Consider the following 19,127-nt stretch of genomic DNA (forward strand, 5'->3'; position numbering starts at 1 on the left):
CCTGGTATAGGTAGGCAATGGATAGATGGATGAGTGGGTAGATGAGGTTGTCACCAAAAAATAATAAGCAGTGGGCCGGTACCACGGCTCAACAGGCTAATCCCCTGCCTAGCGGCGCTGGCACACCAGGTTCTAGTCCCGGTCAGGGTGCCAGATTCTGTCCCGGTTGCCCCTCTTCCAGGCCAGCTCTCTGCTGTGGCCTGGGAGTGCAGTGGAGGATGGCCCAAATGCTTGGGCCCTGCACCCCATGGGAGACCAGGATAGGTACCTGGCTCCCGCCATCGGATCAACGCGGTGTGCCGGCCGTGGCGGCCATTGGAGGGTGAACCAACGGCAAAAGAAGACCTTTCTCTCTGTCTCTCTCTCAGTGTCCACTCTGCCTGTCAAAAAAAATAAATAAATAAAAAGAAGAAGAATAAGTGGATAGAACATGTATTATTAACCTTCTTTTTTAGCTTAGGAAACTAAAAGAAAATCAAGTTACTTACTTGGTGTTCCTCAGGAACACATCCCAGGTCTGCTGTTTTTCTCTCCGCCCCCCTCCTCTCACTAGATCCTCCACTCCCTTCTTCACCTCCCCCAAAACCACACAAGCACACACACATACATATGCACTTGAAATATACACACACACACCCCCACATACACATAAATACACAATCATAAAGAAAATGAAACACAAATAATTCTAATAGCAATATGAATGTAAACTGTGTTCACCACCATTTTTCGCTACTCTACTAACATCAGTCATATATATTTTATATTACATAAGCATATATTGTGATACATATTGAAATTAGTAGTACATAAATGTCTCACACATATGCAATATATAATTATAGATTATAAATATACATAATTAGAACTTATATAATCCTGTTGGTTCAGAATTAAATGAGCATAATATCCAAGAAAAGATTTATTATATTGGGATCAGGGATTTTTATATAAGTCATGCTTTAGGGACATATGTCGTTTCTGAATACATTATAGCAAAGAATCTATTGTTTTGCTTGCTAAAATGTATCTGTTTAGAACCTGGGGCTGGTCCCTTCAGCATTTTGCATGAGAAACATTTTCAAACAGTGTAAGACCATTTTGTTAGGTCCTGTCTGCATTGCACAAACACTTTTCAGGTCCCGGAGATGAACAGTTTCTAAGTGAATTTCTGCAGAAATTGAGATTGTTTCAGTCAGAAGTCGCACTTCCCTGTTCTCAGAATGAATTGTAGAGACCTCCAAGTAGATGGGTGTTTAAGGTTAATTGCTGTTCCCATACAGATATCAATTACCTTTCCAAGAGGCTATCCAGTGGGATTTACCTCTTAGCAGTTTGTCTAAAAACTAGCTAAATGTGCAAACATGGTTGTGGAGAGAGAGAAAATTCCAATCTGGTGGTCAACCTAGTTGACCTTTCAGTTTTTTTGTTTAAAAAAAAAAAAAAAAAAGAAAGCTCTTAGGCCTTTTCAGCTCTTAAATAGCTGACTAAACATTTTCATTGGTTAGTTTGAGGTTTTATGTTTTGTTGTTTTTTAATTTTTAAAAATGGGAAGCTTTGTGATACACACTCTCGTATTGTTCACATTCAGGAAAAAGTAAGCATAACATCAACCATGACTTAAAATCACATTAAATAATGAGACTCCCCAAATCCATAAATCCATTCAGTGTAGTGAGGCCAATGTCACAAGATCATTTGTTCATCAGGTAGTTAAAGCTTTTAATAAGGCAGGAAACAATGGTCAAAAGGAATGATGGCAGCCGGCGCCGCGGCTCACTAGGCTAATCCTCCGCCTAGCGGCGCCGGCACACCGGGTTCTAGTCCCGGTCGGGGCGCCGGATTCTGTCCCGGTTGCCCCTCTTCCAGGCCAGCTCTCTGCTGTGGCCCGGGAGTGCAGTGGAGGATGGCCCAGGTGCTTGGGCCCTGCACCCCATGGGAGACCAGGAAAAGCACCTGGCTCCTGGCTCCTGCCATCGGATCAGCGCGGTGCGCGGGCCGCAGCGCACCGGCCGCGGCAGCCATTGGAGGGTGAACCAACGGCAAAGGAAGACCTTTCTCCCTGTCTCTCTCTCACTGTCCACTCTGCCTGTCAAAAAAAAAAAAAAAAAAAAAAAAAAAAAAAAAAAAGGAATGATGGCTTTTACTTCTGAGAGTAAAATAACCATTAAAGTTAGAAGAAAAAGCAATGTAGAAGTTCATTTTGGAGCTCAGACTTGCAGATCAGAAGGGAAAAGTATGGGGGAATGCAGATACGTGCATGACTACAAGGCAGGAACTATGGATTCATCTTTTTTTTTTTTATTTTTTGACAGGCAGAGTGGACAGTGAGAGAGAAAGTTCTTCCTTTTGCTGTTGGTTCACCCTCCAATGGCCGCCATGATGCGGCCGGTGCACCACGCTGTCCCAAAGGCAGGAGCCAGGTGCTTCTCCTGGTCTCCCATGCGGGTGCAGGGCCCAGGCACTTGGGCCATCCTCCACTGCACTCCCGGGCCACAGCAGAGAGCTGGCCTGGAAGAGGGGCAACCGGGACAGAATCCGGTGCCCCGACCAGGACTAGAAACCGGTGTGCCAGCGCTGCAAGGTGGAGGATTAGCCTGTTGAGCCGCAGCGCCGGCCCTGGATTCATCTTAATAGCACAGCTTGCAAGCTGTGTAACCCAGGGCAAGTTATTTAACCTCTCTGAACCTCACCTTCCTGGGATGTCAAAGATGGTAAAAAGATGTTTCTTGGCAGGACTTTTTTGAAGATTAAATGAGGCCCTAGGTTTTTTTTTTTTTTAAAAGCTTTATAGCTGTAGTTCTAAATATTTTTAGCTCTAATAAGTATTTATGATTATTACTATCTTTAAATGATTAGGTGACTACCCTCCCTGCTTCTCCCTACCTACTAAAGCCACTTCTCTAAAGCATAGCTGAAGTTGTCCCCTGTCTTTGAGGTCTCCTTATCCCTACTGTTTTAGCTTAATGCTATTTCTCACTAGGATTTCCCTTATGTTCTGTACACATGAATTAGTTGAAGTTTTCAGGATGGAACTATGGCCTTCTCTGAAACCCAAGTTTTTAATGCTGTCCACAGATGAATAAGCAGTTCCCTGAAACCTTAACGGTAGAAGGACTGGCGATGGATATTAAAGAATAGGGAAAATCTCTTCCTTCTCCACCCAAGGATGGAACAGTGTCCCATTTGCCTAAATAATTTCCTGTCTAATGGAAAAAGTTACTCTCAATAAACACTTAGCATGTGCAAACTACTGTCCTATGTGTTATTTCATGTAATTTTCACAACACATGTATGCATTCTGTAGTATTATCACCACTCACAGGCAAGAAAGCTATACTAAGAGTAAGTTAGTAGGCTGACCAATGTTACCATACATAGTAAGTGGCAGAGTCAGGATTTGAACCAAAAGCTGCCCAATTCCTTTTCCAAGTTCTTTTCCACTTGTTAATTAATCCGCTATCTTCTACATTTCAACATATTGTACATGTTTGTGTTTGCCTTTCTGTCTCTTTATAGTTTTATCCTCTGTGCACCTATAATGATAAGCTAGTGGCCTATAACAGAGATGCCAATGGTGTGGTCTCACTGCTTAAGGAACTATTAGAATGTACTGGCAGAAAGATGACAGGAAAACAAATCACTCTATGACATGGAAGGATTTAAGAGGTAATAACAAATAGAGCATTGGTTTCCTCACTTTAGTATGGAAATCACACTCGACCTTAGAAGGATGTAGCAAAGACCTTGATCATAGCATGTGGTCAGTATAAAAAAATCTGTAATGCTGCCAAATGGTCCCAGGACAGTAACTAGGATACCAGAATAGAAAAGCAAATTTGAGAGCCCTGAATGCCAGTCTAAAATGTCTGGACCTTCAGCTAGATTTAAAACAATTGTGCTGATGTTAGTGATCATTCTAAAAAGAAATTAGAGCTGAGTGAGATGGAGTTAGTGGAAGGAATTGGAACTTGCTTAAAAGAGTTTTGTATTTGATGTACTAAAAGGAAAGATGATATTTTCAAGTTTGATGCCCTTTATTTTCTCTTCCACAGTAATTAGCGAATGCCAAAGGAAGCAACTGGAGTCCGTGAGCTACTCCTCTCGCTATGCTCTGGGCCTCTTTTATGAAGCTGGCACGAAGATTGATGTCCCATGGGCTGGGCAGTACATCACCAGTAATCCCTGCATACGCTTCATCTCCATTGATAATAAGAAGCGCAATATAGGTCAGTACCCCCATTATTTCCCTTAAATACAGTAACAATGGTGGGTGTAGATCATGAAAAATGCTGTTTAATTGAGTGTTGCCATTCTGAACAGAGCAAGCATTTAACTCCAAGCCACAGGGGATAAAATTTAATGTCACATTTGCCCAGTAATAAAATACATAGTGAAACCAGCAAAGTTTTCCAGAAAATCATTCACCACATGGTTTGTATTAGTGAGCTCAGGAAAACAGTGTCAGAAGGATTAAGATTTCAAAATGGCCCAGGTTCCATTATTTTAATATAGATCTATCTATATGCAAGTATATCTCTCATCATTTGTTTCTTGGTGGAGTTTTTGTTTGCTTTGGGCTTTTTAAACTTGGAAAGTTCTGCTCTTCCACATCCCCTGCTAGAAATAAAAGGTGAATTTTATTGTTTATGAAAATCCTTCACTTCAAGATCATTTATTGTATATTTACATTTCATATGGAAAAATACATCAAAAGTACTTTGTATACAGTATAACTAAAATTATAGGTAAAATGTTTCATGAGAGCTTCACTAGGATGCACTCCACCTTTTTTTAAAGACAGTCATAAATATTAGATTTTGAGTTGTAAGAAAAACATAACTGATTCATTTCAAGCAAAACGGTGAAAGTGTATTCTTACGTGTAAGACTGTGGTGACTCTAAGGTACTGCTTTTCTTAATAAACTGTACTGATCTAAAATGACTAACCTCTTGAAAGGAATCACCATTTCAGTGTGCTGCAGTATTTTATCGTGTAGTGATGGTTTCATCAAGCCATTAGTTAGAGGTTCTGCTTGATAAAATCACCAACTAACATTTCTTGGCTTTCCATAACTCTATAATGATAGAACTGGGCTGGAGTATGGTTTTTGTATCAGAGCACATGATCTTAGAAAAATGTTTCTTTTATAACTTAAAACTCCCTAAGGGCTAGACTGTTTATGTTAACATGATACCACATGTATGTCCAATCATCAGCTCATGAAATGCCCTAACAGCAGTGGATTAACCATTTTTAACTCTACAACTGCTTTGTTCGAAGAAAAGGAAAATAACCCCTGGTCTGCTCATGCAATATATTGCAAATTAGACATTATCCTATGTCTATTGTTTCATAGACATGACAAATTTCAGGATGTATTCAGCTGTATGTAAGGGGAAAAACAATCTACATTTGTACAAACCACATAAGGACATTTGTTATATTATCTATTTTGGAATGAACTTTGTCTCCCCCAAATTCATATGTTGAAACCCCAATCCCAATGTGGTTGTATTTGGAGAGAGAGCTTTTAGGAGGTAATTAAGACTGAATGTGACCATAAGGGTGGAGTCCTAACCCGCCAGGATCGGTGGTTTTATAAGAACAGCAACAGAGAAAGTCTCTCTGTCCGGGCTCACACAGGACAAGGAAAAGCTCTGTGAGGACCAAACGAGAAGGCAGCTGTCTGCTGAGAAGAGAACCCTCATTAGGAACCGAATCAACCAGCCTTTTGACCACGAACTTCTCAGCCTCAAAAACTGAGAAATTTCTGTTGTTTAAGCCATCCAGTCCTTGGTATTTTGTTATGGTAGTATAGACAGAGCTAACTAAACCATTATCTAACAAAGGACTGAGAAATTTTAGGATTGCTTGATTCAGGAACTAAGCAACATTTTCAAAACATCACAGTTCACCTTTCTCCACTCTTGATGCTGACAATCCTCAGAGGACGGATAGTAAGATGACAACAGCTGTTGGAGTCACATCAAAAGTCAACAAGCAGCTCAGGAAGAAGAGGGATTATCACTGACTCTGTTCCTTTCTAAGAATCAGGAAAATCTTTCTAAAAGTTCGCTAACAGACTTCTGTTATTTTATTGAGCAGAGTGGGTTACTGATCAATCCTACAACAGATACTGACAAAGTGGGTGGGAGCCCTGACAATCCCTTTAGACATGTGAAGGCATAGCTCCCTAAACAAAATGAGTTTTTGGTAATAAAGAAGAAAAAGGTAGTGGTTGCTGGGTTGGCAATCAGTAATGCCCATTGCCTTCAAGTAATCACATCTTATATCAGAAGTAAAGTTCTAAAGTTGGCAGTATAAACGTAAGAGTCCTGTATCTTCAAAATTACCTTTAAAGTCTCTTAAGACTACATGGCATTTTGCATAATGACATTAACAACTTTCAGTAAATTCAGTATAGCTGTTATTCTAACACTCAATAGATTGCAGTTTTTTTGGGGAGTGAGGCCAGATTAAACAGTTTGCATTTATAGGAGAGAGTGATATTTTGTACTATGAAAGACACACAGGAAGGAAAGAAATAAAACGCCTAAAAAAAACTAAATAGAGTGGGATAGTAGATAAAACAACCACTCTACTGTACAATAAATATAAAATTGTACAAATCTGAAAGAATATAAAAATATCAAATTTCATGTGATTGGTAGCATTTGAAATACTAGGAAACATTTTTTAATTTTTATATTACCAATCACAGTTTTAAAACTGGAAGTCCAGGTGAGTTAGGGACCATGCTTTTGCTATAGCCCATGGTGGTGCCACATTTTAGCTAGAGCTAGGGGGAAAAAGTACCTGCTTCCCTCTCAAGTTGTATGGAAAAATTAACTTTCAATTATCCAAGTTTTAAATTACACGAAATCTCCAGTAATGGCATTTCTTAACATAAAATCTAAGTACTTCATATTTCAACTTTTTCCAACTATCTGGAGGCCATGGTACTAAGAATTCACATACTATAAATGCCCATGGAATGTAACTCCACTGTATTTTTTATATATATATATATATATATATATATATATATATATATATATATTGCTATTTAACTAGGTTAGCAAGAGATATTCTATTATGCCACTAATATTGGCCCCCATCCTTTATTTGGGGTGTTTGATAGAATTGAGCATTAATACTATAATATACACACCCAACTAATGAAGAGAAATAATAGAGTTCTGTCAAGGTAGGGCAGCAACAAGATATACAAAGGGAGAGTGGGTGTTGAGCCTAGCAGTTGGGATGCCTGTGTCCCACATTGAAGTGCCTGGGTTTGGTTCCCAGCTCTGGCTCCTGACTCAAGCTTCCCACCAGTGTAGATCCTGGGAGTTAGCAGTGATGGCTCAAGTAATAGGGTCCTGTCAGCCACCTGGGAAATGCAGGTTGCATCCACAGATCCCAGCTCCAGCCTTGGTGTAGCCATGGCTGATGCAGGCTTTTGGCTGGGATCTCCCTCCCTCCCTGCCTCCCTCCCTCCCTAACAATATTTTTTTTAAAGATTTATTTTATTTATTTGAAAGAGTTACAGAGAGAGGTAGAGCCAGAGAAAGAGAGAGGTAGAGTGAGAGCTAGAGCGACAGCGAGAGAGATCTTCCATTCGCTGGATCACTTCCCAGATGACCACAATGGTCTGAACTGAACTGATTCTAAGCCAAGAGCCAGGAGTTTCTCCTACATGGGCACAGGGGCCCAAGGACTTGGGCCATCTTGTCCTGCTTTTCCAGGCCATAGCAGAGAGCTGGATTGGAAGTGGAACAGCTGGGTCTCCAACCAGCGCCCATATGGGAAGCCAGCGCTGCAGGCCGTGGCTTTAACTTGCTGTGCCACAGCAGTGGCCCTAACAATAATTTTTTTAAAAGAAGACAGGTTGGAAGACTCAGTTCCACAAAATACAGTCTGTTGTTAGGCCCTGAAGTAAACTAAAGGATAAAACAAAGGCTCAGTTCAGACCAAGCTCAAGGCATAATCATGTTCCGATGTCAGAAATAGACTGCATATACAGAGAATTGCAACCAGAACCAAAGTTTCCTTAGGCAGGGGTCTAATTTCAAAGATGTACAGATCCACCTTCAAGCACCAACAGTTATAGGTATAGCCCAATATACTTGTGTTTGTGTTTCTTAAAGTGTATAGTATGGAACACTTGTTTCCTGAGATGATCTTCCGGAATGGGTTCTGTCATCAAATAAGTTTGTAAAATGCTGCAGATTTGCCCCTGTTTTGAAGAATCTCAGGACATAATATACTCTAAAAGGATATTCCTACAGACAGGACACTTTTCACTTCATTTGGTTTATAATTTCCCAAATGTACTTTACCATGGCACATTTTATTTGAGTACCAAACCTATTAACATCCTACAGAAATGGTTTCCCCAGGGAATACTTGAGAAATCTTGACTGGATGTTACCTTTTGTGCTTCATGCATGGGCAGAAATTTTAGACCAGATAATTGGGATAGGGGAGACTAGTCCTGAATGAATCAATAACGAGATACCTGACACATTTTGGAGATGACAGAGAGCCCTTATTGCTGATGAATTCAAATCCTGGTGGGGTAAGAATTTGAAACAATTTAGGCTAAAACAAAGTCTTTACCATAGCAATGTGGATTTTTTAAAAAAATTTCTGTAAGACTGGCATAATAGAAGGAATTTTGACTTAAAAGACATAGAATCAAATTATGATTCTGAAATTTGTGCTAGTGACATGTGCTTGCATGAGCCTTGTATTTGTAATGCTAGTTTTTGAAACAAATATATCCAAAAACTTTAATGGCCTAAAAATGATAGAAGTTCATCTCTTGCTCAAATGAAGTTAAAATAGGTGTTAATGATTGGTAAGTGGCTTTCTTCAAAGAAGCTGTTAAGGGACTCAGGCTTTCTCCATCATTTGACTCTGCCAGCTTCATCAGGTAGCTCACAGAGCCACTGTGCTCATATGCAGCAGATCAGTAGATGGGAAATGAATGAAAGAGAATACATGAAAGATTTCTAGGGGCAGGCCTAGAAATGGTACATATCAGATGTGTTTGCTTTCTGTTGACTAGAATGCAGTTAAGTGGCTACACCTGTTTGGAAGGGACGCTAGATCTACCTATGCATGTAGAAAGAAGAAAAACTGAATTTGGTGAACACATCTAGCCAAGCATAGATCCTTCTGTAAAGAGAACATAATAGATATGCATGGATGATAAAGAAGTTTCAAACACCAGTGCAAACCATTCAATAGGTAGTTGCCACCTAGGACAAAAACTAATAATGTTTCCAAGACTGGATCTAGAGTTAGCAGAAGAGGATCACAGCAACAATGACCAATGTCTGTGGTGGAGAGGGCACAGGAGAGTGGTGCCACAGTGAGCCATATTTATCTCCCAAGAAGATCTCTGAGTCTCCCCAAGGTCTTAAATTCAGCTGCACCACCTACTAGTTGTGTGTTATTGAATAAATTACTTAAACCATCTGTTTCCTCATCAATAAGGTAAGGAAAATAAATGCCAACCACAAAGGATTATTGAAAATTAAATTGATTTGAACATATAAAGAACATCACATTGTACTTATCAAATAAGTCAGGACATATGGTTACTACTGTTATAATTAATAATATTGGTCTTCGATTTAAATATCAAATTCTACAAAGCAAAAGCTGAAATATGAAAGTCTAAATTGGGCAAATGCATTTCCCAGAAAAAGACAGGAGTCAAGGCAACTTAAATAAATAAAATGTGGAAGTGGCCCGAAAGATGTTTGGTCAGAATTTCAGCATGCTTCCCTGTTCATCCGAAGGAGTATTAATGATCAATAAAGTATGCATGGGACAGCAATCTGAGGAAATTAATACATTCCGCAAATCTAGAAATGGTATGGCCAATGGGCTTAATTATGTAGCTTTTGATATCTGATCAAAGAAAACAATACAACCCATCCAAAAAGAGTACAAGCAAAAGACAAAAACTTTCTCATTACATAGAATTTTTCCTTACAAGGATTTTATTGCTAGGATACTTGCGTTACAGGCACTAATGTAATGCATAATGACTTTTACAAAAGATGCAGACATGTTATTCCATATGGCTATTTACTGCATCAACTTTTTATAAAATACAAGTGCGTATTATGAATTCCTGTAAATAATTAGTTGCCTTGTGATCTAGTAGTTGCTTCAAATCTAGTAGTTGCCTTGTGATCACTTAAAGGAGTTCATGATTACTCGATTTACACATACATCCATACAACTGATAACACAAGATGGTCTGCTTTAGTGTTTGAATAAATGTGGAAATATTTGGACTTAGAGAAAATGCAGTCCTGACAGGTACATTTTTGTCTGTAGAAAAAAGAGAGAAAGGGGAAAAGAAGGAAAAAGGAAAAGAAAAAATGAAATATAATATGAAAAGCTGCCATGTTTCCAGATTACGCTTTTGTTTTAAAATATGAGGGCATTCAGATAAAATAGAAAATATGAGGGCACTCAGATAAAATATCAATCATCTTAAAATAACTAGTTACAAAAATCATGATAAAATTTCTTTTATATAACACACATAGTCAATTATGTAATTAATGTTTTCTATATAAATCTGTTGGGGCAGTTTAATTAACAGCAGTCAAATACTAATTGCAAACATCCATCTCATTATTACAAGAATGGCATAGTATCACTTGGTTGTAGTATCACATCCAGTAGTGACCCCTTAGGAAGAACAATATATAGGTGACTATGTATGAAAATACATAGAGAAATCTGTGTGTATATCTATAGATAATATATATTTGTACATATATATATATGAGTGTGTAAATATGTGAGAACTTCAAAACACTCATGAAAAATGCAATTAAAAGTTTACTTTGGTGCAAAGTTGAAATCCACGCATAGTTTTTTCCTAATATGTATTTTCCAAGATGCTTTTAGAAACCATTTGTATGCATGGATTTCAAGAAATTTTTCCAACAAAATAAACTTATCTTTTAGTTTCATTTTCATGAACATTTTGAAATACACTATGTGTGTATATATATACAAATATATACATCATATATATTCATAGACTCATATATAAGATGTGTGTACATACTTAACCTAAAAATATTTGTACATTATATATGGATACATAACAATAAATGTCTATTTGTTGTCATTTAAGTTAATAGGTACAGATTATAAAGTCTTCATATAATATTTCCATCTTTTAAAAACAAAAATGGTCTTTCATTAGAGTGAAATAACTCAGCCCATTTTGTAAGGAGAACATTTGCACACAAAGTTCAAGTAAACAATAGACCCCTTTCAGCCTCTCCTGTCAAGCTGTCCCAATGGGAAAGATTTACATCTAAGATAACACTTGTCTGCCCACTTGTCAAGCAACTTAACTCACTATTGAAAATCAGTGCCAGAGATGGAAAGAAACTAGAAAATCAACTAAAATAAACTTTAAAAAAATACCATATGGTATTTATTACTTGGAAATGTTTATATATTATGATGTATGTGGCATATATGTACAGGAGATACATGCACAAACACCCACACAAATGAAGAGGTTTCAAAAAGTTCGTAAGGAAGAGTGCTTAGCCTCTGAGTGAAGACACCTGTGAAGATATCCAGGTCCCTCAAGCTGCGTGGCTTCAAGTCCTGGCTCCAGCACTGCATCGGCTTCCTGCTGATGCAGATCCTAGAAGTGGCAGTGATGGTTAAGTAGCTGTCGGTCACCCACCTGGGAGGCCGGAATTGAGCTTCTGGCTCCTGGCTTTGGGGCCCTAGCCCAGTTCAAGCTGTTGCAGGCATTCGGGGAGTAAACCCATAGGTAAAAGCTCTCTTTCTCAATCTCTCAATCTTTCTTTTCTCTCCCCTCCCCTCCACCTCTCTCTCCACCTCTCCACTCTGTCTTTCTACCTCTAAAATAAATTAAAAAGCTCTTGGGAAAAATAATGTGAATTTTCCATTATTTTTTGAAGCCTTTTTGGGTACTATGTATATACGCCCTATAAAATTTTATTTCAGCATAACTGAATTCCCAAATACTTGATTAATGCTTTTCATTCTGAGTTTACTCTATTTAATTAATGTGTATAATACCAGTATGCGTGGATTTCAAAATTCAACTCCATTTTCCACAAACTTTTTAAATGTCTTTTAAGTGCCAAGCATTGTGCTCAGAACTTAGGATTCTGTAGGTCCTACTCTCATGACATGTACTTTCATAAAAGTCTGTTCAAATGAGAAATTCTAAAGGAAATATGAGTAGATACATGAGGCGCTCTTGAGCTGGTGATTCTGCAGGCCATTAAGAGTTCTCCTGACTGTAAAGGGACACACTGATCTATGCATATAGAATGTCACACCAGTGATCAAAATTGGAAGGGGCATATTGCCTTGTGACAATACCATGAACCTTTATGAGAACACTAACATGCACCGAATAATCTTTTTTAGAGGAAGAAATGAAAGATGGTAGCTATAGAACATTTAACAATGAATAAATCAGAAACTGTAGTATGGCCTATTATTTTTTCTCTTCTGGGGATGCCAAAAATTTGATAAATGTCAGTAAGTCATGAACTGTCCCAGAAGCAGTGAGCAAAAGTAAGAAGAAAAGTCTGGAGTCTACAGCTGCATGGCATTTCTATGGCTATAAACAATTCCAAGTTATAGAGTTTTACAACATCCACACTGAGAAGAGAAGCTTAAACTTTAAATACCCTAAATCCCTTTTAGTGCCATCATTTCACCTTTGTGTTCCACCTGCCCTGCCCTCTGACAATGGTACTAGTATCTTCACTTGTGGTACTGGCCTAAACTTGTCACTGGTTAGGCTGAAATTTACAAAAGACCTTCAGGTTATCCATGAATTAGTCTAGAATAGAAGAGCCAGACGTGCTAGTGACTGAAGTCATTTCTACTTATGGGGGACAAGAGAAGAATGAAATCAGACAACTGTTTATGATGAAAAAAATGGACAGACCTGAGATTTACAGGTCATGAAGAGAACAGAAAACACTGACAGAGGCCAGCATCCATGTTGCCAATTTAGAAAGGAATCAGCCAGGAGAAACCCCATGGTCTGCTGGCTCTGTGAGGAGGGTGAGGATGGCCAGTGTGAAGCAGTGAGGGCAAATAGCAAAGGTTAAGTAATAGGAGCTCTAATGAAGAAATAGCTGTATTAAATGTAGTACCAGCTAATTTCTGCTACTTAGCGTTATAGCCCTTTTTAACAAGATAGTCCTTTTGTCTGCCCAACACCAAGAAAGATTAGATACCAGTTTTGGTGTGGGAGGAAAAAAACTGACACATCCTGAAGCACTGGAGAGAAGCAAGAGCCAAGAATGGGAAAGAAGAGGAAGAAAACTATGCTGAAAGGCTCTGCCTTGACCTAAGGGGTTACTATGTGAATTTTTAAACTGGTGATCGCATAGTTTACTTTGAGACCCTTCTTTAACTCCCTACAACCTCACCATAGTTCTTTTTTGAGCAACTGATTTGTATCAGTGGTTGCTTTTAAACATTTATGGGTCCCCCCCAACAATTTTATTTGAAAGAATAGAGAGCCAGAGAGCCAGAGACCTTCAATCCCCTGGTTCACTCCTCAAATGTCTGCAACAGCCAGGAACCCAGAACTCCTTCTGGGTGGCAGGGACCTAAGTACTTGAGCCACTATCTACTTCCTCCCAGGATGAACATTAGTAGGAAGCTGGACCTGAAGCAGAGTAGCTGGGACTCCAATCGGGCACTCTAATGCAGGCATCCCAACCAGTAAACTGCTGTGCCAGATATCTGTACCTATATTTTTTTAAATTTACAAGTATTTTATTTAAAAAAGTTTTTAACATGTAATATTTTTTCATTTTTATGGGGCACAGTGCAATATTTCAACACATGCACACTGCTAACTGATCAAACGAGGCAGCCAGCCTTTCTACTTTATTCTCTTGTCTTTGTGTCCCTTGCCTACCAACTTCTCTCCTGTTCTTTATAAAACATATAATGCATTATTGTGAACTCTAGTCATCCCCTTGTACTGTGGAACAGTAATACTGTTACTTCTCTCTGACTATGTTTTGGTACCCTTATTCTCCACGGTTGCTTTTTATTGGGGTAGGAGGGCTGAAAATTAAGATAGTCCAGGCACATTTTGGAATATGTAAAATGAAATCAGATAGGAGCTTTATGGTTTCTTTAGATTCATTTGCAGAAATTTAGAACTATTTGAGAACATTATTCCAAATTAAGACTCCTCATCCTCTGGACCTCAGATATAGAGAGTTCAGCTTGCTGCTTCCATAATATCTGCAACCATGTCAGTCTGTTGAGAGAGATGGAAATTGGAAAAAGGCCTTCTCTGTGGGACTGAGCTGTTTCGATAGATCTTGAAGTTAAGTCCTTACTGTGGTCTAAAGGGAAGCTGTCAACACTCTGGGTTGTAAGCCAGGGCTCAAAATAATGTGCACTGCTCTGCTTCCCAGACAAGTGCCTGGTTTTCATCATTCTAGAGGCATCTCAAAACCTTTGCAAGTTGAGAAAAAGTATTGTAAAACTGCGTCAAGCTCAGACAGCTTTTGAGCCTCGGGTCCTGAGAAATGGTCAAGACTTGAGCTGGATAAGAACTTGACAAGTCTTCACTGTGGTCCATTTCATCCAGGACCATGACAACACTATCCCCAAGAGTTGGCAATCTTTCCTTTGCCTAGAGATGCCTCAGAAAATAATTCACCACTTTCCTCACTGTCAAGAATTCTTTCTCAGATCAATCTAAATGTCTCATAGTCTAAAAGAATTGATATGCCTGACTGCAGAGCCTGCTGCTTTCTCCAAAATTAGAAGTTGTCTCCTTTAGTGAGAATACATGCTGCTATCCATCATGCAGCTATAAACCCAATGATCCCTCTGAACTTGATCAAGATGGAAAATAAGATATCAACGCTAACATCATGGTATAGTAGAAATGAACATTTGGTTCTCAATAAATATTTGCTGAGCCAGTCATCCTTTATGGAACTCTGAAATGCCCTTCCTTGGGCCTGAAGTAATATTGCGATTTAACACTTCAGCAGCAGTCACCCACTTATCAGACAAGGAGAAGTAATAGCTAGTCAGCAAATTGTTTATATCTAAGAAAAATCAGGTATCTGTTACCACTACCCTTTAGATCATAACTCATGAATAGCTCTCTATTTAATTGAAGCCACTGAGGAGCATATGTAAGACTGGGGTAATTAAAATGACCACAAGCCTCTTTTTGGATGCTCTGCACCATGTCTACAGTGTTAGAAAAATTTGACTAAATAGTATTGCCAGTAAGACCTGGAAGTTTTATCAAGCCCTCATCTGAGGTACAAGTATTCTCAGTAACAATTTCACTAAGATCTCTGGAGAATATACATCTGCTTTCAATGATTTCCTGTAACACAGACCTTGATTTCCAAGGTTACACTTCAAAGAATCCTGCTGTTCTCTTTGAGAAAGGTATTTCTTTTCAATACTCAGTTAAAGAACAACTGTGCTGCAGCTGAGATATTTAACTTAGGAAGTATGTGATAAACCCTACAAATGTGCTATTTCTCTGCTGCAGTTTAGCACTTACCTATTTTTTTATGTCAGAATGTTAAAATTAAATGATATCTTATAAGAGAATTTTGCCATGAATGAGTTTATATTAACCCAAGCTTGGTGAGTGATGAATTCTTTATTGCATAATTCATGACTTGGTTTTTGTTATCATGGGTGGTCAAAAGAAACTAATATTATTATTCAGCATAGTACAATATGTTTTGGAATCACACAGACCTAGTTGCAAATTATAACTCAAAACTAAGAATTAGGTTGAACCATATAATATTGCTGTCTTTGTACATTAAAAATGGTAACCAGAATTTTTTATGTGATTCATGGGATTCAACTACTAGCTCTATTACCATGAGTAAGTTTCTTAATCTATTTAAGTTTTACTTACCTGTACTATAGTATATGTCTTCCATAAATTTTTTAAGAATTGAATGAGATACTTTTCCAAAACGTCTAGAATTATGCCTGGCAAACAATAGGTACCTAGTAAGTGACTGCTTTCTTTGTAATTGTTGTCACATAAAGATTATGTTTTGGTTTCAGTCTATCAGTTATATACATTTTCTGCATTTTGAGAAAAAGAAGACAGAGGGAAAATGACAACAGTGCAGGTTTAGTTAGATATTTTCTTTTGCTATAAATAATATTACTTACAACATTGGGGTAGCTAAAGAATATTTCATTACCTGAATAAGGTGTTAAGATCAAAAACTATTATTAGATGCAGTTCTTTGTTTTTATGAAATCTCAAATCACTTTTGTTAAAAATTTTTCAAAAAACATACAGAATATTTTAGAAGAGTAATATGCTGTGAAGTAAGTCATCAGCAAATCAAAGGGCTGAGGCTAATTCAAGAGAGCTGGTTTCAAAGTCTGACTGAAGAATCTCACCACAGGAAATCACTTTTTTGCATTTCATAAATACTTTGTATCAATTAGCATTTTTAACTCCGTCCAGCATCACTGATCCATCTTTTTTCCCCAACTATGACATTATTATACCAAGTCAGTCTAAGGAGTGCTTTGGTTTATTACCAGTGAGTTTCTTAATTGACCCAAGAAAGCTTTGATGCATTCTCTAAGTCATATGTAGGTCCTTTTTTTTTAATGATCGTTACACTTAGACTTCACATATGTGCTCACTTATACAATAAGAATCCACAGGTATAGTACAGGACATTGAATTCCCTGCATATTATGAATGAATATTAAACACTGGAATCTGAAAATAATCTATTGAAATCCCATTAATATTTATAACTGATCTGTGGGGCCAGGGGACTTCTTCAGTATAAAATATTCCAAATTCATGTTTATTAGAATGAAGCATCACTGAATTTAAAATATACTTGTCCTCACTGAAACAGATTTCTATTTTAAATATACCTAGTAAGTTGTTGTTGTTATGTATCCTTACATTATTTAATAGAGTCAGGAAAGACATCTTATAACATTATGCTCACATAACCCTAATCTGCTCTTTATTAAAAATAAAATACCGGGCCGGCACCGCGGCTCACTAGGCTAATCCTCCGCCTTGCGGCGCCAGCACAACGGGTTCTAGTCCCGGTCAGGGCGCCGGATTCTGTCCCGGTTGCCCCTCTTCCAGGCCAGCTCTCTGCTGTGGCCAGGGAGTGCAGCGGAGGATGGCCCAAGTGCTTGGGCCCTGCATCCCATGGGAGACCAGGATAGGTACCTGGCTCCTGCCATTGGATCAGCGCGGTGTGCCAGCCATTGGAGGGTGAACCAACAGCAAAGGAAGACCTTTCTCTCTGTCTCTCTCTCTCTCTCACTGTCCACTCTGCCTGTCAAAAAAAAATAATAAAATAAAATAAAATACCTATTTTCCCTTCTCCAGGATATTCATAATAGTGGTTTCTAGGACTAGTTAATAGTATCATAAAAATTACAGTCCCTTTCATTTAAGAACTTTTGCCAAAATACCCAGATATAATATTAGGGTAAGAAGAGACTATCAAAATATAACAGGAAGAGTAATTCCATTTATCTTCTTAGGAAAAGAGATAATAATGTCCACAATAAACCAGTGGAGTTCCTCTACAAGTGGGACAAGAATATTTTGACTCTATATCATAAATAAAAACTTCACCATCAATTAGTCTCGGTTTTTTTGCATTCTATGTTTTATAATGTCAAGGCAAAGACTGTTTTAATAAACCAAATGAACTAAAGCAAAACTTTAGGGCAAAGCCTCCAGCCCAGAGATATGTTTAATCCATTTACAGAATTCTTTTTAATAGCTGTAAATCTAAAGCTGAACCCAATCATACAACTATAGCAATAAAGTGTTATCTTTAGAGCCAAACCAGTGTGCTGGCTCAAGGGGAGAACCTTGCCCAACGTAGGAAAATAGTCCAATCATAATACTGCTTAGCACACAAAAGCACGTATAAGGCATGATGTTCAATAGGCAAAAATAATAAGGGGTAGCTACACATTGCTAGTGAAAATTAGGAAAGCAGAGCATTTTAATGAATCATCATCATAGAAAACCAAGGATTCTTTATATACTGTTGAAGGAGAACTCCAGTGGAAAACCAAACACAATTTACGACAAATCCTCCGCTCAGGTACCTGGGTAAGGCCCAGTTAAAGGGCCTTTCCATTTTTTCCTTTTGGCGGTGCAAATAAAAGCTGCCAACAGTCTGAAAATTTCCTTGTGTCCCAGGATAAATCAATGTTTTCATAAAATATGGGAAGTCTTAGTCAAAGAAAAAAAAATGTCTCCCAGATCCTGGAGTATATTCAGTCCCACTACATGTTACCTTTTCTTTAAATAGTAAGAATCTATGGAATTTTTAAAGGCATCACTGAATGAAAATAGAAGAAAGATTATTTCAGCCCAAAACAGAAAGTACAATTCAAAATATACCTGAGAGTGTGTTTAAAAAAAAAAGTTATGTATTTTAAGCTCAAAATATGCAGCACTGGCCCTTCATTATCTACTTTCACAATTTTGAAATTGTTCCTCCTCGAGTCTTCCCTGTTTCTGAAAACAGAGTCACCAGTCTCCTAGATCAAAGCCATTTTAATGCACAGAAGATTAAATCTCAAATCCTCATCATGACCTCCAGGTAGTGAATGATCTTTTATAGCAGTCAGAAACGTTCTTCTATAAAGGCCAAATAGTAAATACTTTAACTTCAGACTTTGTAAGCCATACAGTCTTTGTTGCAACTACTCAGATCTACTGAGGTAACACAAATTGTAGACATTATGTAAAGAAATGGCCTGGGGCCGGCGCTGTGGTGCAGGTTAATCCTCGGCCTACAACTCAGGCATCCATATGTGTGTTGGTTCAAGTCCCAGCTGCTCTGTTTCTGATCCAGCTCTCTGCTATGACCTGGAAAAGCAGCGGAAGATGGCCCAAGTCCTTAGGCCCCTGCACTTTCGTGGGAGACCTGGAAGAAGCTCCTTGCGTCTGGCTTCAGATCGGCTGTGTATCAGTCATGTGAGGAGTGAAGACTGTCCCCTCTGTCTCTCCCTCTCACGGTCTGTAATTCTACCTCTCAAATAA

General features: G+C 38.3%; 1 protein-coding gene and 1 long non-coding RNA gene across 13 annotated transcripts in view; one reads left to right on the forward strand and one right to left on the reverse strand.

Annotated features, from left to right (window-relative positions):
- The window catches only part of RNLS (renalase, FAD dependent amine oxidase), a 295,137-nt gene that overhangs the window by 225,953 nt on the left and 50,057 nt on the right, over window positions 1–19,127 (forward strand). For all 9 annotated transcript variants that reach the window (XM_070057646.2, XM_008270153.5, XM_089314820.1 and 6 more), the window contains one exon: window positions 4,056–4,229. In XM_070057646.2, coding sequence (XP_069913747.2) covers window positions 4,056–4,229 — 174 coding nt within the window. The remainder of the gene's footprint in view (window positions 1–4,055; window positions 4,230–19,127) is intronic.
- Window positions 1–19,127, reverse strand: part of LOC149121978 (uncharacterized) — a 412,421-nt gene that overhangs the window by 50,802 nt on the left and 342,492 nt on the right. The window contains exon 3 of one of the 4 annotated variants that reach the window (XR_016222170.1): window positions 10,216–10,354. The exons of the other annotated variants lie outside the window; for them this stretch is intronic. This is a non-coding gene — a long non-coding RNA (uncharacterized LOC149121978). Of the gene's footprint in view, window positions 1–10,215; window positions 10,355–19,127 lie in introns of those variants that run through there. 4 annotated transcript variants of the gene reach the window in all.

Source organism: Oryctolagus cuniculus, chromosome 15, assembly GCF_051225735.1.
Source record: "Oryctolagus cuniculus isolate XC-2025 breed Fujian yellow rabbit chromosome 15, ASM5122573v1, whole genome shotgun sequence".
NCBI lineage: Eukaryota > Metazoa > Chordata > Mammalia > Lagomorpha > Leporidae > Oryctolagus > Oryctolagus cuniculus.